Source organism: Crinia signifera, chromosome 3 (genome assembly GCF_055691185.1).
Source record: "Crinia signifera chromosome 3, ASM5569118v1, whole genome shotgun sequence".
In the NCBI taxonomy this organism is placed as follows: domain Eukaryota; kingdom Metazoa; phylum Chordata; class Amphibia; order Anura; family Myobatrachidae; genus Crinia; species Crinia signifera.
In genome coordinates, this window is record NC_139219.1 from 51,437,690 (window position 1) to 51,458,564 (window position 20,875).

At 43.2% G+C, this 20,875-nt stretch overlaps 1 protein-coding gene across 3 annotated transcripts in view; it reads left to right on the top strand.

Annotated features, from left to right (window-relative positions):
• Positions 1-20,875, top strand: part of WDPCP (WD repeat containing planar cell polarity effector) — a 315,876-nt gene that overhangs the window by 239,106 nt on the left and 55,895 nt on the right. For all 3 annotated transcript variants that reach the window (XM_083175790.1, XM_083175792.1, XM_083175791.1), the window contains exon 15: positions 6,387-6,519. In XM_083175790.1, the coding sequence (XP_083031916.1) occupies positions 6,387-6,519 (133 nt within the window). The remainder of the gene's footprint in view (positions 1-6,386; positions 6,520-20,875) is intronic.

Sequence of the window (20,875 nt, forward strand, 5' to 3'; positions counted from 1 at the left end):
GTAAATCCCTAACGCCGTGTCCCTTTACACGGGACTTCTACCCAGGTCCTGACCTGGGTAGAACACGGCTAGGACCTGGGTAGAGGGCGGTGTAAATGGGAACGCCGGGTCGGATGACCCAGCTCCCATTTACATGAATGGGGAACGTCCAACCTGCGGACCGCAGCGTCCGCAGGTTGGACGGGTTGTCAGCCTGACACTGACAGCCGGCGCTGCTGTCTGCTATACTCAGCGGCGGGGAAGGGAGGTGAACGGATGCCTGTGTGCGGCATCCATTCACCTCCTGTCCAATGGCGGGTGGGGTGCGCGCGGGGACTGGGGGCAGCCCAGCAGCTTACCTTAGTGCTGGGCTGCCCCCAGCAGCGTTCCGGTCCGGCGGCGGCGGTGATTGGCGCTTGGAGATGACATCATCCTGTCATCTCCAAGCACGGGGGGGGCGGGTGCGGGCCGGGCTGTCCGCCCGGTGTAAATTGCACTAAACGCCGGGTCGCACCCGGCTTGAACCTGGGTCTAAAAAAGCCGGGTGCGACCCAGCGTTTTGGTGTAAAAGGGGTATCAGACACTATCTAGTAACTCCAATAATACCCCGTTCTCACTGCCTCAAAAACCTGGATTTTTGCCAGGGCAAGCAGTAATTTTCCGTGTCCTGTCTCAGTGTAAACGGGTGTGAGTGAAATTCCCAAGTGTAATGCCCCAAGTATTACACACAGGTTTTTTGCAGGGTTATTCCTGGAATTACGGGTCTCCGCCAGTGTTATGCTGCGTTCTCATTGCCGCCCCTGCAAAATCCCGGGTTTTTCTTGCCGGATTTTTGGAGGGGCACAGAGCTTGTCAGCTCAACAGACCCCCTTCACACTGCACCTCAGACCCGGGAATTTACCAAGTCTACCCCTTTCACACTGCTTTCCATGGTCTGCCTTCCAACAAGTGTGTGGAATGTAATAGCAGCTTTGATTGGGTGTTGGGAAATTTGTACAAATTGCTGTGATAGGCTGTTTAAAAGCAGCTTTTATTGGCTGGCTAAAGATGATGTCACATATCACATGATTACATCCCCAAATGAGCTCGTTTTTGTGCCATACACCCGTGTATTACCCAGGAAAAACCCTGCAAAAAACCCGGGTGTAATTCCAGGGGCATAACACCCGGGAATTTCACAAAGACCCTTTCACACTGAGACAGGACACGGGAATTTTCAGCTTGCCCCGGGAAATACCCGGGTTTTTGTGGCAGTGAGAACGGGGTATTAGACAACCAGGGTTTTTCACACAGGACATGAATAAGCAAGCTGATTGGGGAATAAGATCAGGTGACATCCATTCATGCTGCAGAGAGGGAGACATGGCTCACTGGAGGGATGAGAAGGTGCTGGAGCTGCTGGTTGTGAGAGGGGAGGAGGAAATAAAGCTGCAAGTGACTGGCACTGTCAAAGATTCGAAAGTGTACTATAACATATCAAAAATACTGTCTGCCCGTGGCATCCATAAAAACCAGCAACAGGTTGTGAACAAACTTAAAGCACTTCATAAGCAGTACTCCAGGGTGCATGATCTCAACTGGAGGAAGAGTGGTGGTGCCCGTATGGACAATCAGAGCTGCTCTTTAATCAGCCAATCAAAGGTGCTTTTTCAACAGTCGATAAAAGCTGCTCTTAGATTCCTCACACTTGTTGGCAGGGCAGACCAGGGAAGCAGTGTGAACGGGGCAGACACGGGAATTTAACAGGTCTTACGTGCTGTATTAACGGGGTCTGTGAGCTGAGATGATCTGTGCCCCGCTAAAAACCCGGCAAAAAAACCCCGGGTTTTTGCAGGGGTGGCAATGAGAACGTGGTATTAGTCTTTTCATCCAAAAGTTTGTCACATGTACATCTTCTCTTAACTATCTTATAAGACACCTGTCTAAAAGTGCTTACTATTCACTGGACTCTGCTCAAAAAAACAGTACTCTACTTGAGGAACTGGTTGAGATACTTTCATTTGAATTACTTTTTTGTTAATCTACTGCAGTGGTTCCCAACCCTGGTCCTCAAGTACCCCCAACAGTGCACGTTTTCCAGGTCACCCAGCAGGTGCACTCATTATTCAGGCACATTTGAAAAGATCTGTAATGGAAGAAAAATCGGTCACTACTGTGGCCTTAGAGTGCGCCTGGAGGAGTTGTAACGCAGAAGCAGCAGTTTCGAAATTGGGATGTCAGTCCCAAACAACAAATAGCAAAGAAAAGGGGAGGGTGAAACTGCGCTTTAACTAAAACATGCAACAGGTGTAGGTAAAAGTACAAATATTTATTATATAAAATAATTGAATATAAAACGTATAGCGGGATTACATATCCCATAAAAACATGAGTACCATATGCGTTATGTGTGAGATTATAGTCACCCACAATGTGCTGCACAGTCCTGAGTCCGTTCCTAGATTGCCTCTGTAGTATTGTCCCGGTTCACTTGATTTAGCTTGATTTAGTGATCACTTGATTTAGTGATCTCCACTCCAGGGAGCTCCTTGATGTTTGGTAGGAGCTCTACCTGGGATTTGATGATGGGGACCAGGGAGCACTAGATGTTGTTTGGTGCTCTACCCGGTTGTAGATGTTGTAGCCCCAAATTGTAGGTAGGCGATGGTGGGGACCAGGGAGCGCCAGATGTTGTTAGGTGCTCTACCTGGTAGGAGATGTAATGGCCCCAATTGCAAACTGTTGGGATGAAGTTCCGAGGCTGGTTCGGTCACAGGATGGAAGTGATGACTGCAGATAGGCTGTGGGTGTCCTAGGGTCTCATTCACCGACGCGTTTCGCTGTGTAAGCTTTATCAAGGTGATGCTTCTGGTATCATGGGGTAGTGCTTTTATACCCTCTCTATTAGAAATAATAATTACCACCTGTTGCATGTTAATTGTTAGGAGCTAATCTCATAAACATTTTCCACATCTGAAGTTATCATGAAGAATAGGAGACAAAACTATATCTATTGATAACCTTTTTGTGCAAAAACGAGTATTGTAAAGTACATAAAAACGAAATGTATTTATTTCTATACATCAGACCCGTTTCCGGATATCCGGATACCTCATTTCCAGGTCAGGTGAACCGCACATGCGTTCCACCGGTCCTGAGCGTTTTAGCTGCTATTACAGCCTGTTGTGCCCTTAACAAAGATGGCGCGAAGCGCACTTCCGGGTCCTGTACAGCGCAATGCGCTCCCTTCCGGGTTCATTTAACTTATGCTGCGTGTTACTCAGTAATCTGTCCTCCCTTTGCGGAGAACGAATGGAGGGGAACTTTATGTTCCTATCTAAAGAGTCTCCTTACTCGGGGAGCGCATGTGCAGTTGTACAAAATTACATTCAGGATACTTGTGGATTATTAGTACCCAGATCCACTCAGCATAGCGTACATACATAACATAGAATATATCATAGTATATATCAGTGATTAGCATAACAGTTATGAAAGGTATTGAATTTATATCAGAAATTAGGGTTTTTGTTAATTCACTATATTAGCTATCTGCATATTATTTGTATGTCCTAGGTGATATACAGGACATATACGACATTGCAGACAAAAATCAAATTAAATACAGAGGTAATAATCGTACATAATCAAGAATGAATATTTAAGAGATGGACTAAATCTATTTATGCCATTATAATATTTTGGTTCGCACTGTATATATGAACATATATAGTCAAATGGCATATGTTTATGACATGTATGATTTTGTACAGTCATGATATATTTTGGACCTAGTATAATTTTGTATGGTCAGAATTATAACTATATACTCATACAGAAGAGATATTCTTTTTTCTCAGATCATAATCTTGGGATGATATGTATAAGGACATATACAGAGAAGTATGCAGAAAAATACTGAAAGATACTGAAAAAAGGGGGGGGAGGGGGGAGGGACATGGCTAATGGGGAAATTTTTGTACACAGGAATCTGTTTAAGGATAGATGGGGTGGGGGTAAGGGTGGGGGGGAGGTCCATATGGATCATGTACATCTTGGCCTTAGATGTACTCTTTATCTATTTAACCAGGGTATATTGTTTGTACAAGATGTCTAGATTACTGTGTTCAACTCCACGGCCTCGTTCAGTCCCCCTGGATATATGGAGTCCATCTTGTACATCCAATATACCTCTTGCCTGCATAATGTTTTATAGCGATCTCCCCCTCTCAGGGTCCTCCTAATATGTTCTAGGCCCACCAGTCTTAAGCTTTTTGGGTCCCCTGCATGGTACTCATGGAAGTGTCGGGACACACTATGTGTTAGTACATGTTTCATAATATTACGCCTATGCTCTAGGAACCGAACCTTGATCTTTCTTGTAGTGCGTCCTACATAAAGGAGTTTGCACTCACAGCTCAACATATAGATGGTGTAGCTGGTGTTGCAATTTATGAAGCTGTCAATTTACCCCATCTATCCTTAAACAGATTCCTGTGTACAAAAATTTCCCCATTAGCCATGTCCCTCCCCCCTCCCCCCCCCCCCCTTTTTTCAGTATCTTTCAGTATTTTTCTGCATACTTCTCTGTATATGTCCTTATACATATCATCCCAAGATTATGATCTGAGAAAAAAGAATATCTCTTCTGTATGAGTATATAGTTATAATTCTGACCATACAAAATTATACTAGGTCCAAAATATATCATGACTGTACAAAATCATACATGTCAGAAACATATGCCATTTGACTATATATGTTCATATATACAGTGCGAACCAAAATATTATAATGGCATAAATAGATTTAGTCCATCTCTTAAATATTCATTCTTGATTATGTACGATTATTACCTCTGTATTTAATTTGATTTTTGTCTGCAATGTCGTATATGTTCTGTATATCACCTAGGACATACAAATAATATGCAGATAGCTAATATAGTGAATTAACAAAAACCCTAATTTCTGATATAAATTCAATACCTTTCATAACTGTTATGCTAATCACTGATATATACTATGATATATTCTATGTTATGTATGTACGCTATGCTGAGTGGATCTGGGTACTAATAATCCACAAGTATCCTGAATGTAATTTTGTACAACTGCACATGCGCTCCCCGAGTAAGGAGACTCTTTAGATAGGAACATAAAGTTCCCCTCCATTCGTTCTCCGCAAAGGGAGGACAGATTACTGAGTAACACGCAGCATAAGTTAAATGAACCCGGAAGGGAGCGCATTGCGCTGTACAGAACCCGGAAGTGCGCTTCGCGCCATCTTTGTTAAGGGCACAACAGGCTGTAATAGCAGCTAAAACGCTCAGGACCGGTGGAACGCATGTGCGGTTCACCTGACCCGGAAATGAGGTATCCGGATATCCGGAAACGGGTCTGATGTATAGAAATAAATAAATTTCGTTTTTATGTACTTTACAATACTCGTTTTTGCACAAAAAGGTTATCAATAGATATAGTTTTGTCTCCTATTCTTCATGATAACTTCAGATGTGGAAAATGTTTATGAGATTAGCTCCTAACAATTAACATGCAACAGGTGGTAATTATTATCTCTAATAGAGAGGGTATAAAAGCACTACCCCATGATACCAGAAGCATCACCTTGATAAAGCTTACACAGCGAAACGCGTCGGTGAATGAGACCCTAGGACACCCACAGCCTATCTGCATTCATCACTTCCATCCTGTGACCGAACCAGCCTCGGAACTTCATCCCAACAGTTTGCAATTGGGGCCATTACATCTCCTACCAGGTAGAGCACCTAACAACATCTGGCGCTCCCTGGTCCCCACCATCGCCTACCTACAATTTGGGGCTACAACATCTACAACCGGGTAGAGCACCAAACAACATCTAGTGCTCCCTGGTCCCCATCATCAAATCCCAGGTAGAGCTCCTACCAAACATCAAGGAGCTCCCTGGAGTGGAGATCACTACTCTCCTAAATCAAGTGAACCGGGACAATACTACAGAGGCAATCTAGGAACGGACTCAGGACTGTGCAGCACATTGTGGGTGACTATAATCTCACACATAACGCATATGGTACTCATGTTTTTATGGGATATGTAATCCCACTATACGTTTTATATTCAATTATTTTATATAATAAATATTTGTACTTTTACCTACACCTGTTGCATGTTTTAGTTAAAGCGCAGTTTCACCCTCCCCTTTTCTTTGACATTTGAAAAGATCCACAGGTGGAGCTAATTATAGCACTTGTGATTCTGTGTGGAGGCCTGCAAAACATGCACTGTTGGGGGTACTTGAGGACCAGGGTTGGGAACCACTGATCTACTGTATGCTTTGTGAGTAGAATCCAGTGAGTGTTATTTGACTATTTTTTTTTAATAACTGTTAATATGATTTACTTATTTTCCCCTCATTTTTGTTTACAGAATCATTAGTGCCAGTAGACAGACTGGAGGATATGAATGAAGCATTCGTTGACCTGTCTTTGATTCCCCAAGGAGAAGGTTGGGAGTTAGAAAGGTCCTCGGCAGGCACTACACAGAGGGTTCCGGGCAACAGGTGAGTTATACTACGAGCCACCATGGCTGACTGTCTTTTTTAATGTATTGCCACACTCGATATTCCTTCTCAGAGAATCATAGTGCCCTCTCACCACACTTTTAGTGTTACTGTAAAAACAGAGAAATCTAAGAATATTAGTGTGATGATTTCATATTGCACTTTATCAATGCTATTAGCTGTGGACAGTGAGCATGTTAACATATGTAGGGGGGATATCACTGAGGGGGTGATTCTAGTTGACTCGTTAAGCTGCGAAGCTCAGGGACAAATTAATTTCTGTGGGGGCGCTGGACAACAAACTTGTGGTGGCCCCATCAATAAAAGTGATATAAATGACACACTGTGCCAGCTAGTGCTCCTTGGACACACTGCGCCAGGATTGTGCATGCCATAATACCCAATAGATATTAATCCACACCCTATAATGCCTATTGCATTTTATACCCCACACGTAATGCCCATTACATATTATACCACACATCGTAATGCCCATTACATATTATACCACACACCATAATGCAGGTTATTTCATTGTGGATCCTTGTGTAAGATGACACCTATTAGCTTAGGAACGGGTTAGTTTTTTTTCCACCACGACAGTTCACCAGCTCCCTCATCTAGTATTGTTGTGGCCAGATTGCATTAATTGCGCTATCAATTGCCGCATCCACCGTACTCGCCCGACTTGGCTCCCTGCAACTTCTTTCTGTTCCCTAACCTGAAAACGTGGCACGCGGGAAATAAATAAACAATCATAGCGCAATTCACGCAATTTGGCCGCAATAATTCCAGGTGAGGGAGCTGGTGCATTGTCATGATGGAAAAAGAAAACACAAACCTGAAATTTGTCATGGCGTTTGAAAGATGGTAGTACATGATAGTAATACCAACTTTCCTTAGCAACTCCACCTGTCTTCAAACACAGGTTTTATTGATCCACCCTTGTGTGTGTGTGTATATATATATAGTCTCGTAGGAAGGAACAGACAGCGGCACTCCAAGGGTTTTCAACAGCGTGTATTAAAGCAAACGGTACTTGTTTCCTATCTGGGCGCCCAGCTTTTCTACGTACGGCACCGTAATGAAATCGGATCGCATCGCATCGGATTCGGTCTACGATGATGTACGATGGCATACGATACGATCCGATCCGATTTCATTTTAAATCGGATCGCATCGCATGCGGTACACAATGCTGTACGATGCCGTCAGATCCGATACGATCCGATACGATCCGACTACATTTTGTAGGGAAGACACTTTGGTACCCATTAATAAAATTAACAATTTTATTAATGGTTTTACAATACAATTATAATAAAATAATGAGACGACACATTAATTTCATTCAAATGATTTTATTTGAATATTAATTTTTTTTTTAATGAACCATTTCAGGCCCTGGCCTGGATTCCTTGCAAAATAACAAGAGAACAGCTGCCTTTTGGGAAGAGACAGCCGGAACCAGAGAACTTGGAATCGGGCATACAAACATACAAACAGTGCCGCAAACTGCACATGGGTTCAGCGTAATCAACAAATATGAGGAACAGTGCTTCGTGAAGGAGCACAAAAAGTAGGGATTCACAACGTTCAGAAGTTCGGGACTGTGTCCCGAATAAGCCAAAATTGTGGTACAACAGAGGAAATAAATAATGTCCATGGAACAAACACAGGGAGAACAACAACAGCATTGCTGTATAATAATTTAGGAAAAATATTAAAATGCCAAATTGGGGAGAATTTAAGAGAAACGCGCATCATCTGAGGAAGGTGATTGTGTACTCACCAAAGATGTATACACAACCCCAGATAATGTCGAGGAGTCAGTGGCAGAGGTAGATGGGATATGGGGTCCCGCCGCATAAAAAGAAGGGGGAGGCGGAGGATTAACCGGCGCATAGTACATAGGATGTGGATGTGGGTATTGGGGTGGTGGGGGCAATTGACTTGGGGTACTAGCATGTGGTACGATATCACACGCATCAATCAAAGTCTTGTCTGATGCGCGGATCAGACCAACATGCAGTAGACGCTTGAAAATGCGGAACTGGTGTGGATCCATATTCCGCATCTCATCGATGACGTAATTTCCAAAACGTTGGAAAGAATCTGGAGGATTTTTCCGTGCTTCCTCCGCATATATACAGCCACACTGTTGCCCACTAGAAAGAGAGCTGGTCGGCTGGGAGCTTTCTCTACTCCTTCGCCTCCTTGAAGAAGCAGCAGTTCTTCTAGAAGCCTCACGCGGAGGAGGAGGCGCTGCTTCTGCTAATTCACCAGCTTCTTCCTGTGGCTCAGGGGAAAATTGCTAGTGAAAAAAAAAAAAAAAACATAATTACATAAAAATACAAATTTACAGTTGGTCTCATACAATAAATGGCATATGAAACACTTACTAATTCTGCACTCTCAGAATCACTGCAGTGAGAGGCATCCTCATTACAACTTTCCTCTGGTGTTCTCCCTGGTGTCTGTTCCACGACAAACTTCATTTCCTCGTAATACCACAATGTTGGCTTGTAACGGGGAACAGTCTCGTCTTCTGAACGCTGTGAATCCAAAACTTTTTTGTGCTCCTTCACTAGCACAGTCCTCATATTTGTCAGCTTACGCCGAACCCATTTACAGTCTGCAGCACTGTTTTTACGTTTGCTATAATCCACTAATTTATTGTATGCCCGATTCCGCATTCCCTGGTTCCGATAGTTAGGATTTTCCACATTCCAAAGGCAGCTGTTCTCCTTGAAGATTGCAAGGAATCCAGACCAGAATTTGTTGCTGTATGTGCGTGGCATGTCTAAAAAAATGCAAAGAAAACAAAAACATTGCTTTATGTAATCATGGAATGCACTGTTAAATAGTCACTGTGAACTCAGAAATGGCCCCCACAATTGTTAACGCCACCCCACTATCCACGTGTACCCGAAGCGTGGCGAGCGGCGGCGGTACGCGTCCTCCGACCTTTTCATGCCCTACTATCCACGTCGGCGTGGAGTTGAGAATATAATAGTGTGGCGAGCGCAGCGAGGGGACGCGGATACCTTCACAGTTAAACGCGTCCCTTCGCGGCCTTCACAGGTGTCCAGGTCGCCACGGACACCTGTGAAGCCCGCGAAGGGACGCGCTTAACTGTGAAGGTATCCGCGTCCCCTCACGGGGCTCGCTGCGCTCGCCACGCTTCGGGCTCGGTGGCTCGCTGCGCTCGCCACACTATTATATTCTCAACTCCACGCCGACGTGGATAGTAGGGCATGAAAAGGTCGGAGGACGCGTACCGCCGCCCCACGCGGAGCTCGCTGCGCTCGCCACGCTTCGGGTACGCGTGGATAGTGGGGGTGGTACACTGTGAAAAAAATGCATTTGGGTTACATTTACAAATTTATTAGAAGCACAATTTAAGGAAGACTTCCCTTATTAGGGGTCAAACACAAAATCTAGATTTTCTTTTTGAAATCGTCGAAAATCTCCGATAACAGCAACTTCAATTCCCCCAAAAAATAAAAAACACATCATTAATCATAATTCAATGAGATAGAAATTCACCCCCACTATCCACGCGTACCCGAAGCGTGGCGAGCGGCGGCGGTACGCGTCCTCCGACCTTTTCATGCCCTACTATCCACGTCGGCGTGGAGTTGAGAATATAATAGTGTGGCGAGCGCAGCGAGCCACCGAGCCCGAAGCGTGGCGAGCGCAGCGAGCCCCGCGAGGGGACGCGGATACCTTCACAGTTAAACGCGTCCCTTCGCGGCCTTCACAGGTGTCCAGGTCGCCACGGACACCTGTGAAGCCCGCGAAGGGACGCGCTTAACTGTGAAGGTATCCGCGTCCCCTCGCGGGGCTCGCTGCGCTCGCCACGCTTCGGGCTCGGTGGCTTGCTGCGCTCGCCACACTATTATATTCTCAACTCCACGCCGACGTGGATAGTAGGGCATGAAAAGGTCGGAGGACGCGTACCGCCGCCCCTCGCGGGGCTCGCTGCGCTCGCCACGCTTCGGGTACGCGTGGATAGTGGGGGTGGTACACTGTGAAAAAAATGCATTTGGGTTACATTTACAAATTTATTAGAAGCACAATTTAAGGAAGACTTACCTTATTAGGGGTCAAACACGAAATCTAGATTTTCTTTTTGAAATCGTCGAAAATCTCCGATAACAGCAACTTCAATTCCCCCAAAAAATAAAAAACACATCATTAATCATAATTCAATGAGATAGAAATTCACCCCCACTATCCACGCGTACCCGAAGCGTGGCGAGCGCAGCGAGCCCCGCGAGGGGTGGCGGTACGCGTCCTCCGACCTTTTCATGCCCTACTATCCACGTCGGCGTGGAGTTGAGAATATAATAGTGTGGCGAGCGCAGCGAGCCACCGAGCCCGAAGCGTGGCGAGCGCAGCGAGCCCCGCGAGGGGACGCGGATACCTTCACAGTTAAACGCGTCCCTTCGCGGCCTTCACAGGTGTCCAGGTCGCCACAGACACCTGTGAAGCCCGCGAAGGGACGCGCTTAACTGTGAAGGTATCCGCGTCCCCTCGCGGGGCTCGCTGCGCTCGCCACGCTTCGGGCTCGGTGGCTCGCTGCGCTCGCCACACTATTATATTCTCAACTCCACGCCGACGTGGATAGTAGGGCATGAAAAGGTCGGAGGACGCGTACCGCCGCCCCTCGCGGGGCTCTCTGCGCTCGCCACGCTTCGGGTACGCGTGGATAGTGGGGGTGTCGATGGTAATGGGGTGGGAAATTAACATTATCAGTCCAATAAAAATTGCAATCAACTTTTGTGGTCCTTATACCAGACTTAGATCTACATTTATTAAGTCGACACCATAAGGTCGACAGGGTTGAATGTTGACATGACTTAAGGCCAACATAGGCCAAGGTTGACATGGGTTTACGTCAACAGGCATTAGGTCAACAGGAGTTTTTCACTGTGTTTTTGTGAAAAAGTTGACACAGTCAACATGGAGACAGTTGAAGTTGAACTGCACACACTATTTTCTTTTACAATAACGTCCTAGTGCATGGTAGGGCATGAAATACTGCCTGTTGGCACATGTCGGCTCAATATACAGTGCAACCCTCTTGGGAACCTAATGCTTGTTGACCTAAACCCATGTAGACCTTGGCCTATGTTGGCCTTAAGTCATGCACCTCAGCCCCCAACAAACACAACCCCCTCTCCCCACAGCCACATAAACATGCCCCCCACCCTGTGCATGCCTCCCCCACCCCCATCCCCCCACCCCCATCCCCCCACCCCCATATCTCCCCAAACGTGCAGCTATGTGCTGGATTACACTTTCAAGTATTTACTTTATTGTCAGTCAGCCAGGGAGCCAGCCACCGATTCTGTCGGGCAGTGTGTTGTGTGATTTCCTGGTTTCATGTACGTTTTGGCGCCTGTACAATGTGATTGACAAGAGGGCGGGAAATCGCGTCGCTTCTATACAGACGATGCGACGCGACGCGATTTCATAGCTATATGTATTGACTGAGACGACTGACTTAACATATGAAACCTATGGGAAACGATATGAAATCGTGTGTCATCGCATCTTAAGCCATAAGATTTTGGCATAAGATGCGACCACACTCAATTTAATATTACACTGCTTTTGTAATGTGCTCTATACCCCAGCACACCCCATACCCCAGCCTACACTGCTCCCCCCAACCACAACCAAAACCCCCCATCCACAATCCAACACCATATTCAACCCCCCCTTTAGCCCACACACTAAACATGTTTTGCAGAAGTGTGGCAAGCGCAGCGTGACTGCGCAAGATGAGGCAAATTATTTAACTGCACTCAGCACACATTGTGAAGTGAAGGCCAGTGGGAAGGAGGGGGGGGTGGAAAGGGGTGGAGGAAAAGATTGTAATCAAGCATATCATACCGTATCAATGATATCATCCATCTGAGACAGTAAAGATTACCTGCTTTAACATTTTTTTTTTTATATTATGTGATTAAGATATAACTTTAAATGCAGACAGAACAAATAATGGTTTATTCATCCTTAGGGAGGAGGATTATCCCTGGCTAATGTCTGTCTCCAAATGAACTCCTGGAGATATGATTTGAGCATGTGGCGTGCTGTTCCTCTGTGGCGTTTGTTGCGCCACTTGCACGCACCCCACATGCGTTCGACGTTTTGTGTATGCACACCTGTATTTGGGTCAACAAAATTAAATCTATGGTTAACTTGGGCATGAAAGTAACCAGCTTGTGTGAGTTCATGGGTTGTATAGCCCCTCCAGCAGTCACTGTATATTTCAGTCCCTGGTTCAATATTTTCAATAATGGCGGCCACCAATGTGGCGGCATCCCTCCGCTCCACCATACACAGGAAACACTGGCCTGTCTCACGGCAAATGCCCCCAAAAACCCACTGCTGTGGGAGAATCCTGCCAACATTATATTTTCGCTTCACAAATAAGGATTCATCGACTTCCACGATCCTTCCTGGACCACCAATTCTGCGCTGTGGCTGCGACAGGAGGTCACAAGTGCAGGCCTCTCGCATAGTGCGGTTATACAGTACAGCAGTCTTCTTGGACATAGTAAGTTCTTCCGCACAATATTGGATTGAAGTGAGCTCCTTGGTCCAGGAATAAATAAATCTTGCCATAATGACAAGTGGCATGCGGCTTCCTGGGAAACAGCAGGTGGCCCGGACACTCACTTTTTTGCGGCACACTTTAACGTGGCAGCGCCACTTCATCTCTTTCACTGACATCTTCATGTTATGCCCATTTTCACATGTCATGACGGAAGGGATCAGACTATTGCGTTGGAAAAACGTAATCGCATCCTCCTCCGATTTAGGCAGTGAGAACAAATTAGGGGCAGATGCCATCTCTGAAGCAAGCACTAATAAAATAAAATGAAAAATCCACCATCACTACTTTATCTGTAATATATGCAAGCACTATTAAAATAAAATGAAAAATCCACCATCACTACTTTATCTGTAATATATTTTAACCACTATTAAGACCCATATAATTCACCAATATAACTCACCAATATAATTCAGATGGATACTGGAATCAGCAAAGGAAGTGTGGGGAATGAAACTCAGTCCAAAGCACTAATAAAATAAAATGAAAAATCCACCATCACTACTTTATCTGTAATATATTTTAACCACTATTATTACACATATAATTCACCAAGATAACTCACCAATATAATTCAGATGGATACTGGAATCAGCAAAGGAAGTCTGGGGAATGAAACTCAGTCCAAATTCCAAAAATCGTCAATTATCTCTCAAAAATCAGCAGCTCTCACAATATCAACCTCTCTTATCACCAACAAACCCACAAAGATTAGATGTGACAGGGGGCCGGCTTGGGGCAGCTGTCATGACACTGATAATGATGATGTAATGTGTAACTGTGCAGAAACTGAAGGGGGCAGGATTAGCATGTACATATGAAAACACTTTATTTTCAGTGTTTCTGTGCAGATGTGACAAGGGGAGGGCTTTCAAGGGTAAATAAACACTGTAGTAATCAGATGGGCCATTCTATGGGCCAACCATAGAAGCGGGAACAAAATCGGATCGGATCGCATCGCATCGTTCAATATCGTGTGTGTGCATATGTGACATCCGATGCGATGGGATCCGATTTCAGTACGGAGAATACATAGGAACGCAATTAACGTACTGGGCGCCCAGATAGGAAACAAGTACCAAGCAAACCAACGTTTCGGGGTATCATTCACCCCTTTGTCAAGGTTTAAGTGCAATAACTTATGTGCACTATCTGCGCACTCTTCCATTTCTATTCCTTTCACCTCCATTAACAAGGGGGTATATTAGAGGTGAAGCTCCCAATATAGTGCACAATAAGGGTAGTATTTCACTACATACATACATACATACATACATACAAACATACACACACAAACATTTCATTTTACAAGTCTGAAATTCAAATTCACGCGGCATAAGAAACACTGTTTGACGGAAACTGACCAGATATTTTGAGTGCACCACTATGCTCGGAAAAGCAAACATTTTTAAATCCTAAAAGCATAACACACACACATATAAATGATAAGCACACATATATCCTGCATCAAGTAAATAGTGCAGCCTTTTATTTTTGCACCGTTCCAGGCACGTTTAGTCTCAGTTTCGCTCTCCACTAATTTACTTGGATAAAATTCTACTAAATTTGTTCTTTGACCATGGCAAACAAGCATTCTGCATCTGTATGATATTTGTGGCACTGGGTGGCACTGTCCTCTAGCATTCTTTAGATTGTATTCATTTTATTTGAACAGTCAAACCATATAACAACTCATTCTCTGAACATGAGGAAAACGCATCACTAACATTACTGTGGTGTATGTGTCATAAAGGAAAAGTATTGTGTATTCCTTACTGTAAAGTGCTGTTCTAGATGCCAGCGTTACCTTTGTGTCCTCCTTTGACAGGCAAACACATCAAATATTCAGTCATTCGTGAGTCAGCTGGTTATCAGCTGATATTCTAATTAGCAGCTGCCTTCTCACATATGATTATCTCTTATCTTACATTTGCATCTCACTTAATAAAAAAACTCCTTTATTACAACATTACTTAAGTGGAGATGTCACAGGAAAGGCACTGTGACACCAGATTTCAGAACCGGAAGAAAATAATTATGATGAAATAACTTAAAATGGAGATATTAGCGGCGGCCTACTTTTTATTGCATTTTTAGGTGACACTTGTGTGTTACGTACTATTCATTGGGACATTCTGCTTCTTATTTGTTAAAATATCTGCATTTGATCATTGAACTGCTACTTTGTTTAAAATAAATAATACATAATTGTATATGATACAAAGACTGGTAAACTGGAATTCATGTTAAAACAATTGAAACCTCACTCTTTCTAGAAGAAAGGGGCTGCAAATGCATTGGTCAACTAATGAACCAGATCCCTATTGTTTGTATAGTAAGATGAGTGGGTTTACTATGGAGAGTGCTGAGCTATCTGTTTTATATATACAGTTGTGCTCATAAGTTTATATACCCTAGCAGAATTTGTGATTTTCTGGCCATTTGTCAGAGAATATGAAAGATAAGTCACAAACTTTTCTGTCACTCATGGTTAGTGGTTGGATGAAGCCATTTATTGTCAAACAACTGTGTTTACTCTTTTTAAATCATAATGATAACAGAAACTACACAAATTACTCTGATCAATACCAAGTAAATAGGCCTAGGATTGATAAGGCGGGCCTAGGGTAGATTTCCTTATGGGTTGCAATAAACCTGTCACTCTCATCCTATACACGATTGAGGCACACAAGTGTCCGCATTGCGATCTGTGATTAGATGCTGCACGCTGTGGCCCATTCACAGGAGGGTACACACCATGCTATCCAATGGATCACAAGTGGGTGGAGTAATTTTGAGAAAATAAAATTGTAATCTGTGATAAAGCATTCTTATAATTGGAAATTCCAATTATTCAGATTATTCTGTATAGCATTGTGATTATTTTGTTTTGGTCTTATATCCATAACACTTCTGCATAAGCCTTTCCAGAAAATTCTTAGCCTTAACTTGTTTTTCTAAGGTATAAGTGCAATTGTGTTTCAAACTCATTAGTTATCCCTTGGGTACATTATATCTTTCCACCTTCTATATTAAGCATTCTTATAATGTAAATACTGACGAGGTGAAAAGATTGAGTAAATTTGAGGTTAGATGTGTTGAAATTGAGGGTGCATAAGAAAAATGCACATGCTTCGCTTCCACCCCAATTAAAAAATAGGTAATCTGTATACCGGCCATAGAAGACTAGATCCACCCTAAAGTCGCCAGCACAAATTTGGTTGTCTTCAAGCATAGCACAACCTGTACTATACCTAGTCCCCATGGCTGTTCCTAACATAATAAATTATTTTTACAGTAAAATGAAAATAAATTATGAGTCAGAATTAATTGAAGTGAATCTAGAACAAAATGATTTTCAGTCAAAGACTCAGAACTAAATCAGTTATAGCAGTGATGGCTAACCTTGACACTCCAGCTGTCGTTGAACTAGACATCTCAGCATGTCCTACATCATTTTTAGCATGGCCAAATAGCAAAACTGTAGCAGAGCATGCTGGGATGTGTAGTTTAACAACAGCTGGCATGTCAATGTTAGCCATCACTGAGTTATAGCAATGCTCTTATCATGGGAAAATTGTATATAATGCTTTCACAGCTAGTGTAAGGAAAGCATGATTTTCACTCTAATGTATAGAAGACATTTTCTTTTACTGTATCTTAACAGATGCGTGGAGTCGCAAATGTGAGAGTGCTAGAACACCAGCACATTTAAATTGTTCTAAGTAGCATTACACCTAATTGGATCCCAGCACTGCCATTGTCATTTCAATATACTCGCTGTGTACATAGTAATTGTCAACCTATTAAAGGCCCTCATACACTAGGTTGACTTCTCCGAGCAATATATCATATGCGGTCCTTTCGCGTATAATATATCACATGCGATCCCAGCAAAGCCTACTGGGTTCGGATGCGATCCAATAGACCGCTTGTGCCGCCGGTGAGCCTTGCAGTCAACTGTGTGATGCGCAAGGGACCGTTCATCGCATCAGACCTGCTGTCAGATAAAGGCAATTTGGACGCTTTTTATGCGCTTGATCGCCGAAATCGCATGAAATGAGCCCAAATCGCATGTAAATCACCCTAGTGTATGGCCAGCTTAACAGCATCCCAAATGATTTAGTTGATAGTTGTGCATATTGTCATTAGCCTATGGAATGATAGCCATTCTGACGACTAATGTAGACATTTCATGAGCCACATATATTAATAAAATGTACCATTACATTAATATTTTTACAAATGTAGCATATTTTATATTAACACTCAGTAGATTCATGAAGAACATTGCAATTCCTGAAAAATGCTGTATTTATGTGGAGTTTGTATGTTCTCCCAGTGCTTGAATAGGTTTTCGCTCTCCATACACCCACATACAAATCCAAGTTAGCATCATGTGTGTGTGTGTGCTTGTGTGTGAGGTAAAAGTTTAAAATATAAAAAAATGGGGTGATGGCAAATGTGTGAAGCTTATAGAGTGCATTTGTGAGACTGGAATAGAGTAGCAATGAGAATTGAATGAGGTTATTTTTCCCATTTTTAAGCTTTAATTACACTTTGTGGGTCTCATATTTTGTAATAATGTTCTGTAGTATTCAAAATGGTATATGGGTCGGTCAATGTCACAGGGTGTGAGAGGAAGGCATAAAGCAGAGCCATCAAGCAGTAGGACGGTACACATGGTCTCATACATCAGTGCCTTGGCCGACAGTGCTGCTATTCCCAACATGCAGGATAATTGATCCAATTGCATTTCTCAAATTAAAATATCTGGATAGTGAAGCTTTGCAGTATAATTGTCATTGCAAGTATCTACCTGCATTTAATGTTAAAAATTATAAAATCAAACAATCATGTGTCAGGAATTTAATTTCAGTTCTTATTTCAAGTTCCTAATAATTCTTTGTAATAGCTGATATATGAGCCGATTCAGAGCTACCAACATCATGGGAATGACACTTATATTATACTAAGTATACAAATTGCTCGCAGAGTGACACATTTTTTATAATAGCACCAGATCCCGCAATCACTACTGCTATTGTTACCAACCCTCTCACATCAGTTATACATCTGCTGCCTGGCACTGTACTTTAAATCTCCCGGATTCTTCCGATTCTGTCATTGGTGCCACAAAGGAGTTTCTTTGCAATGAGTCTCTCTGATGACCTCTCATTGGGTCTGCTTACCCACCAGAGTGAAAACCCTCACCAATGCACTGCTGCAATCTCAGACGTGCGAAGAGGGGGAAATTCATTTGGAATAACCGACCATCAAATTAATTCCCAACCCCCATGTGTGGCACAGCGTAAACCGAGACTGCCTTGGCACTGCGACTGCTGTGGGGAGATCAGGACCGCTGATGGCATCAGCATCCTTACCTCCCAAACACTGGGCGCCCTCTGTGTTTTCGGGCTTGCCTCCCACAAAAGACTGCTTCCTGTCAATCAGCCTGCGTACGGCCTCAATGGCTCGTGCACTGCAGACCGGGTGCAGACCCTTAGCAAATGGGAATTTTTCGGAATTTACAATTTTGCTGCTCCCACCTCCTAATCCTGTTCCGATCAACAAAAAAATGGGGTGTGCAAAATTTCAGCTCAGTCGGACTACTGCTATTCGACCCTCAAACACCTTGAAGTTGGAACATAGAATACGCAATCAATAATTCCGTCCAAAAGCGGTATACTCTTCCCTATCTCCACCATTTTTTTATTTTTGTGGACACATCCAGGCAACCCCAACAATTGTTTAAAAATGTTCTGAATCAAATCTTCTAAAAGTTAATGTGAAAAAGTACTGAAATAACATGAAAAATAAAAGAAATATATATTTTTTAAAATAAAACACACAACAGCAAATCAGCCAATTAGCGCTGAGCAAAGGTACCCGTGATGGAGATCCAAGGGTACATGGGGTCTCCACTCAGAGTGTCATGGACTCGCTCAGCACAGACATCATTGCAGGAAAAGCTGTGGACAGGAGAGCAGAGCAGCGTTGTGGTACCCAGGAATTGGTATGTATGTGTGAAAGTGTGGTGTAAAATGGGTGATAATAAAGCTGCACTATTCTACGTGTCTGTGTATTTCTTGTAACATTCTTTTTACAGGTTAACCACAAGTCTAAGGGGGGCCCCCTGCATTCTGGGACTTGTGGTTCGCCAAGTCCAAGCATGTGGGGGAGGCCTTCTGGGACTTGTAGTTCTCATGTTAAAAGCAATATTTTATTATTCTAATTTTCATACTTTAATTATCAGCCCGGCCCCCGTAGACAGGTGAAGCCTGGGGGGAACCCCTTTATTGGGGGGTCTTTACTCCCCCAGGTACCCCATCCAGGGCTGCTGCTCATCATGTTTCGGCCTAAGGGACTTTGTATAAAAAGTGTCCCCTGGCTGTGGCATGACGCCGCTGGCTGTTGGAGCCCAGTGCTGGTTTCAAAATAAGGGGGAACCTTATGTTTTTGGTCCCCCAGATTTCTGGAACCAGGACCGGTCCAAGAGCGCTGTGCTGGTTTCTTAAATAAGGGGGAATCGCACACATTTTGCCCCGTATTTGGGGATCCAGCAGGACCGGATTAATGAGCCCGGGGCTGGTTTTGCCCGGGAGTAGGGACCCCACACCATTTAAAAAAAAATTCTTAACACATATTCGCATACTACTATGTGTAAAAAATTATATATTCTCATTACTAAAACCATGTCTTAAAAAATCACACATTTCCATTACCAAAAATTGCCAGAAATCGCATGCGAATTCTGACTTGGTCTAAAAAATCACACCTTATTATATTTGCGATTTTTTTTTTAATTTGCAACTGTGACATGTGCAATTTGATGCAATTTTGAACATCACACCCTTTACATTTCGCCCCATATTTGGTAACAAAATAAGTATACAAAGCACATAACATTATAAAACGGAGAGAGGTTATAAACATGGTTTTCCAACTTTGTCAGAGCTACCAACACAACAATGCCACAATAAAATGAAGGTAATGAGTAAGCGCAAGTTATTTCAAATAAAATAACTTTTATTTACAAACGCGGATGAAGACGAAAAATAGGTTTTTGCCCTATACCTGCGCTCTGCCCCCAGCTTTGTAAGTTGCCTTCCCCATTAAATTTATTGTCACATCCTTCTAATACCAAGAAAAAGTCTGAACATTTTTTAATTTAAGTGAAAATGATATGAGAGAAAAAAAATGTATTTGGAATAAAAACTTTCCTGCAAAAATTTCATAATTTCAGTCGTCCGATGTCATGTCCGATGACCGATGAAAATGTCATAATTTCAGTCGTCCGATTTAGCTAACATTTTGCACATTTTTTTTGTTAATTTGAACAAATTTTCAGAAAGTGAAAGAATAATGGCCACACTAGTGCACATTAGCGGTCCACCAATAATCACCATGGCTGCTAAGCCGCAGTCTGAATCGGCCAGTTATCCCACCTTGGTGAACCCTTGTCAGGAGAGACAGCACCGCATGATTACACAGTGTTTTATTATCTATTCTGAGCTGGTGTGCACTCATCCATAACATGCTGCTGCTGCTGCTAGTGAGCTGTCACATGGATACACACAGGAGGGGAATTTTTGTTTGTAATCTTTCTTTTCATATGCTTAGTTACAGTATATGGTGTATGTAATGACTTGGTTAATGCTTATAATGGTTGAAAAACAGCACATTCAATTAATGTAGGTAGTGCCTACAACAGTACACAATAAA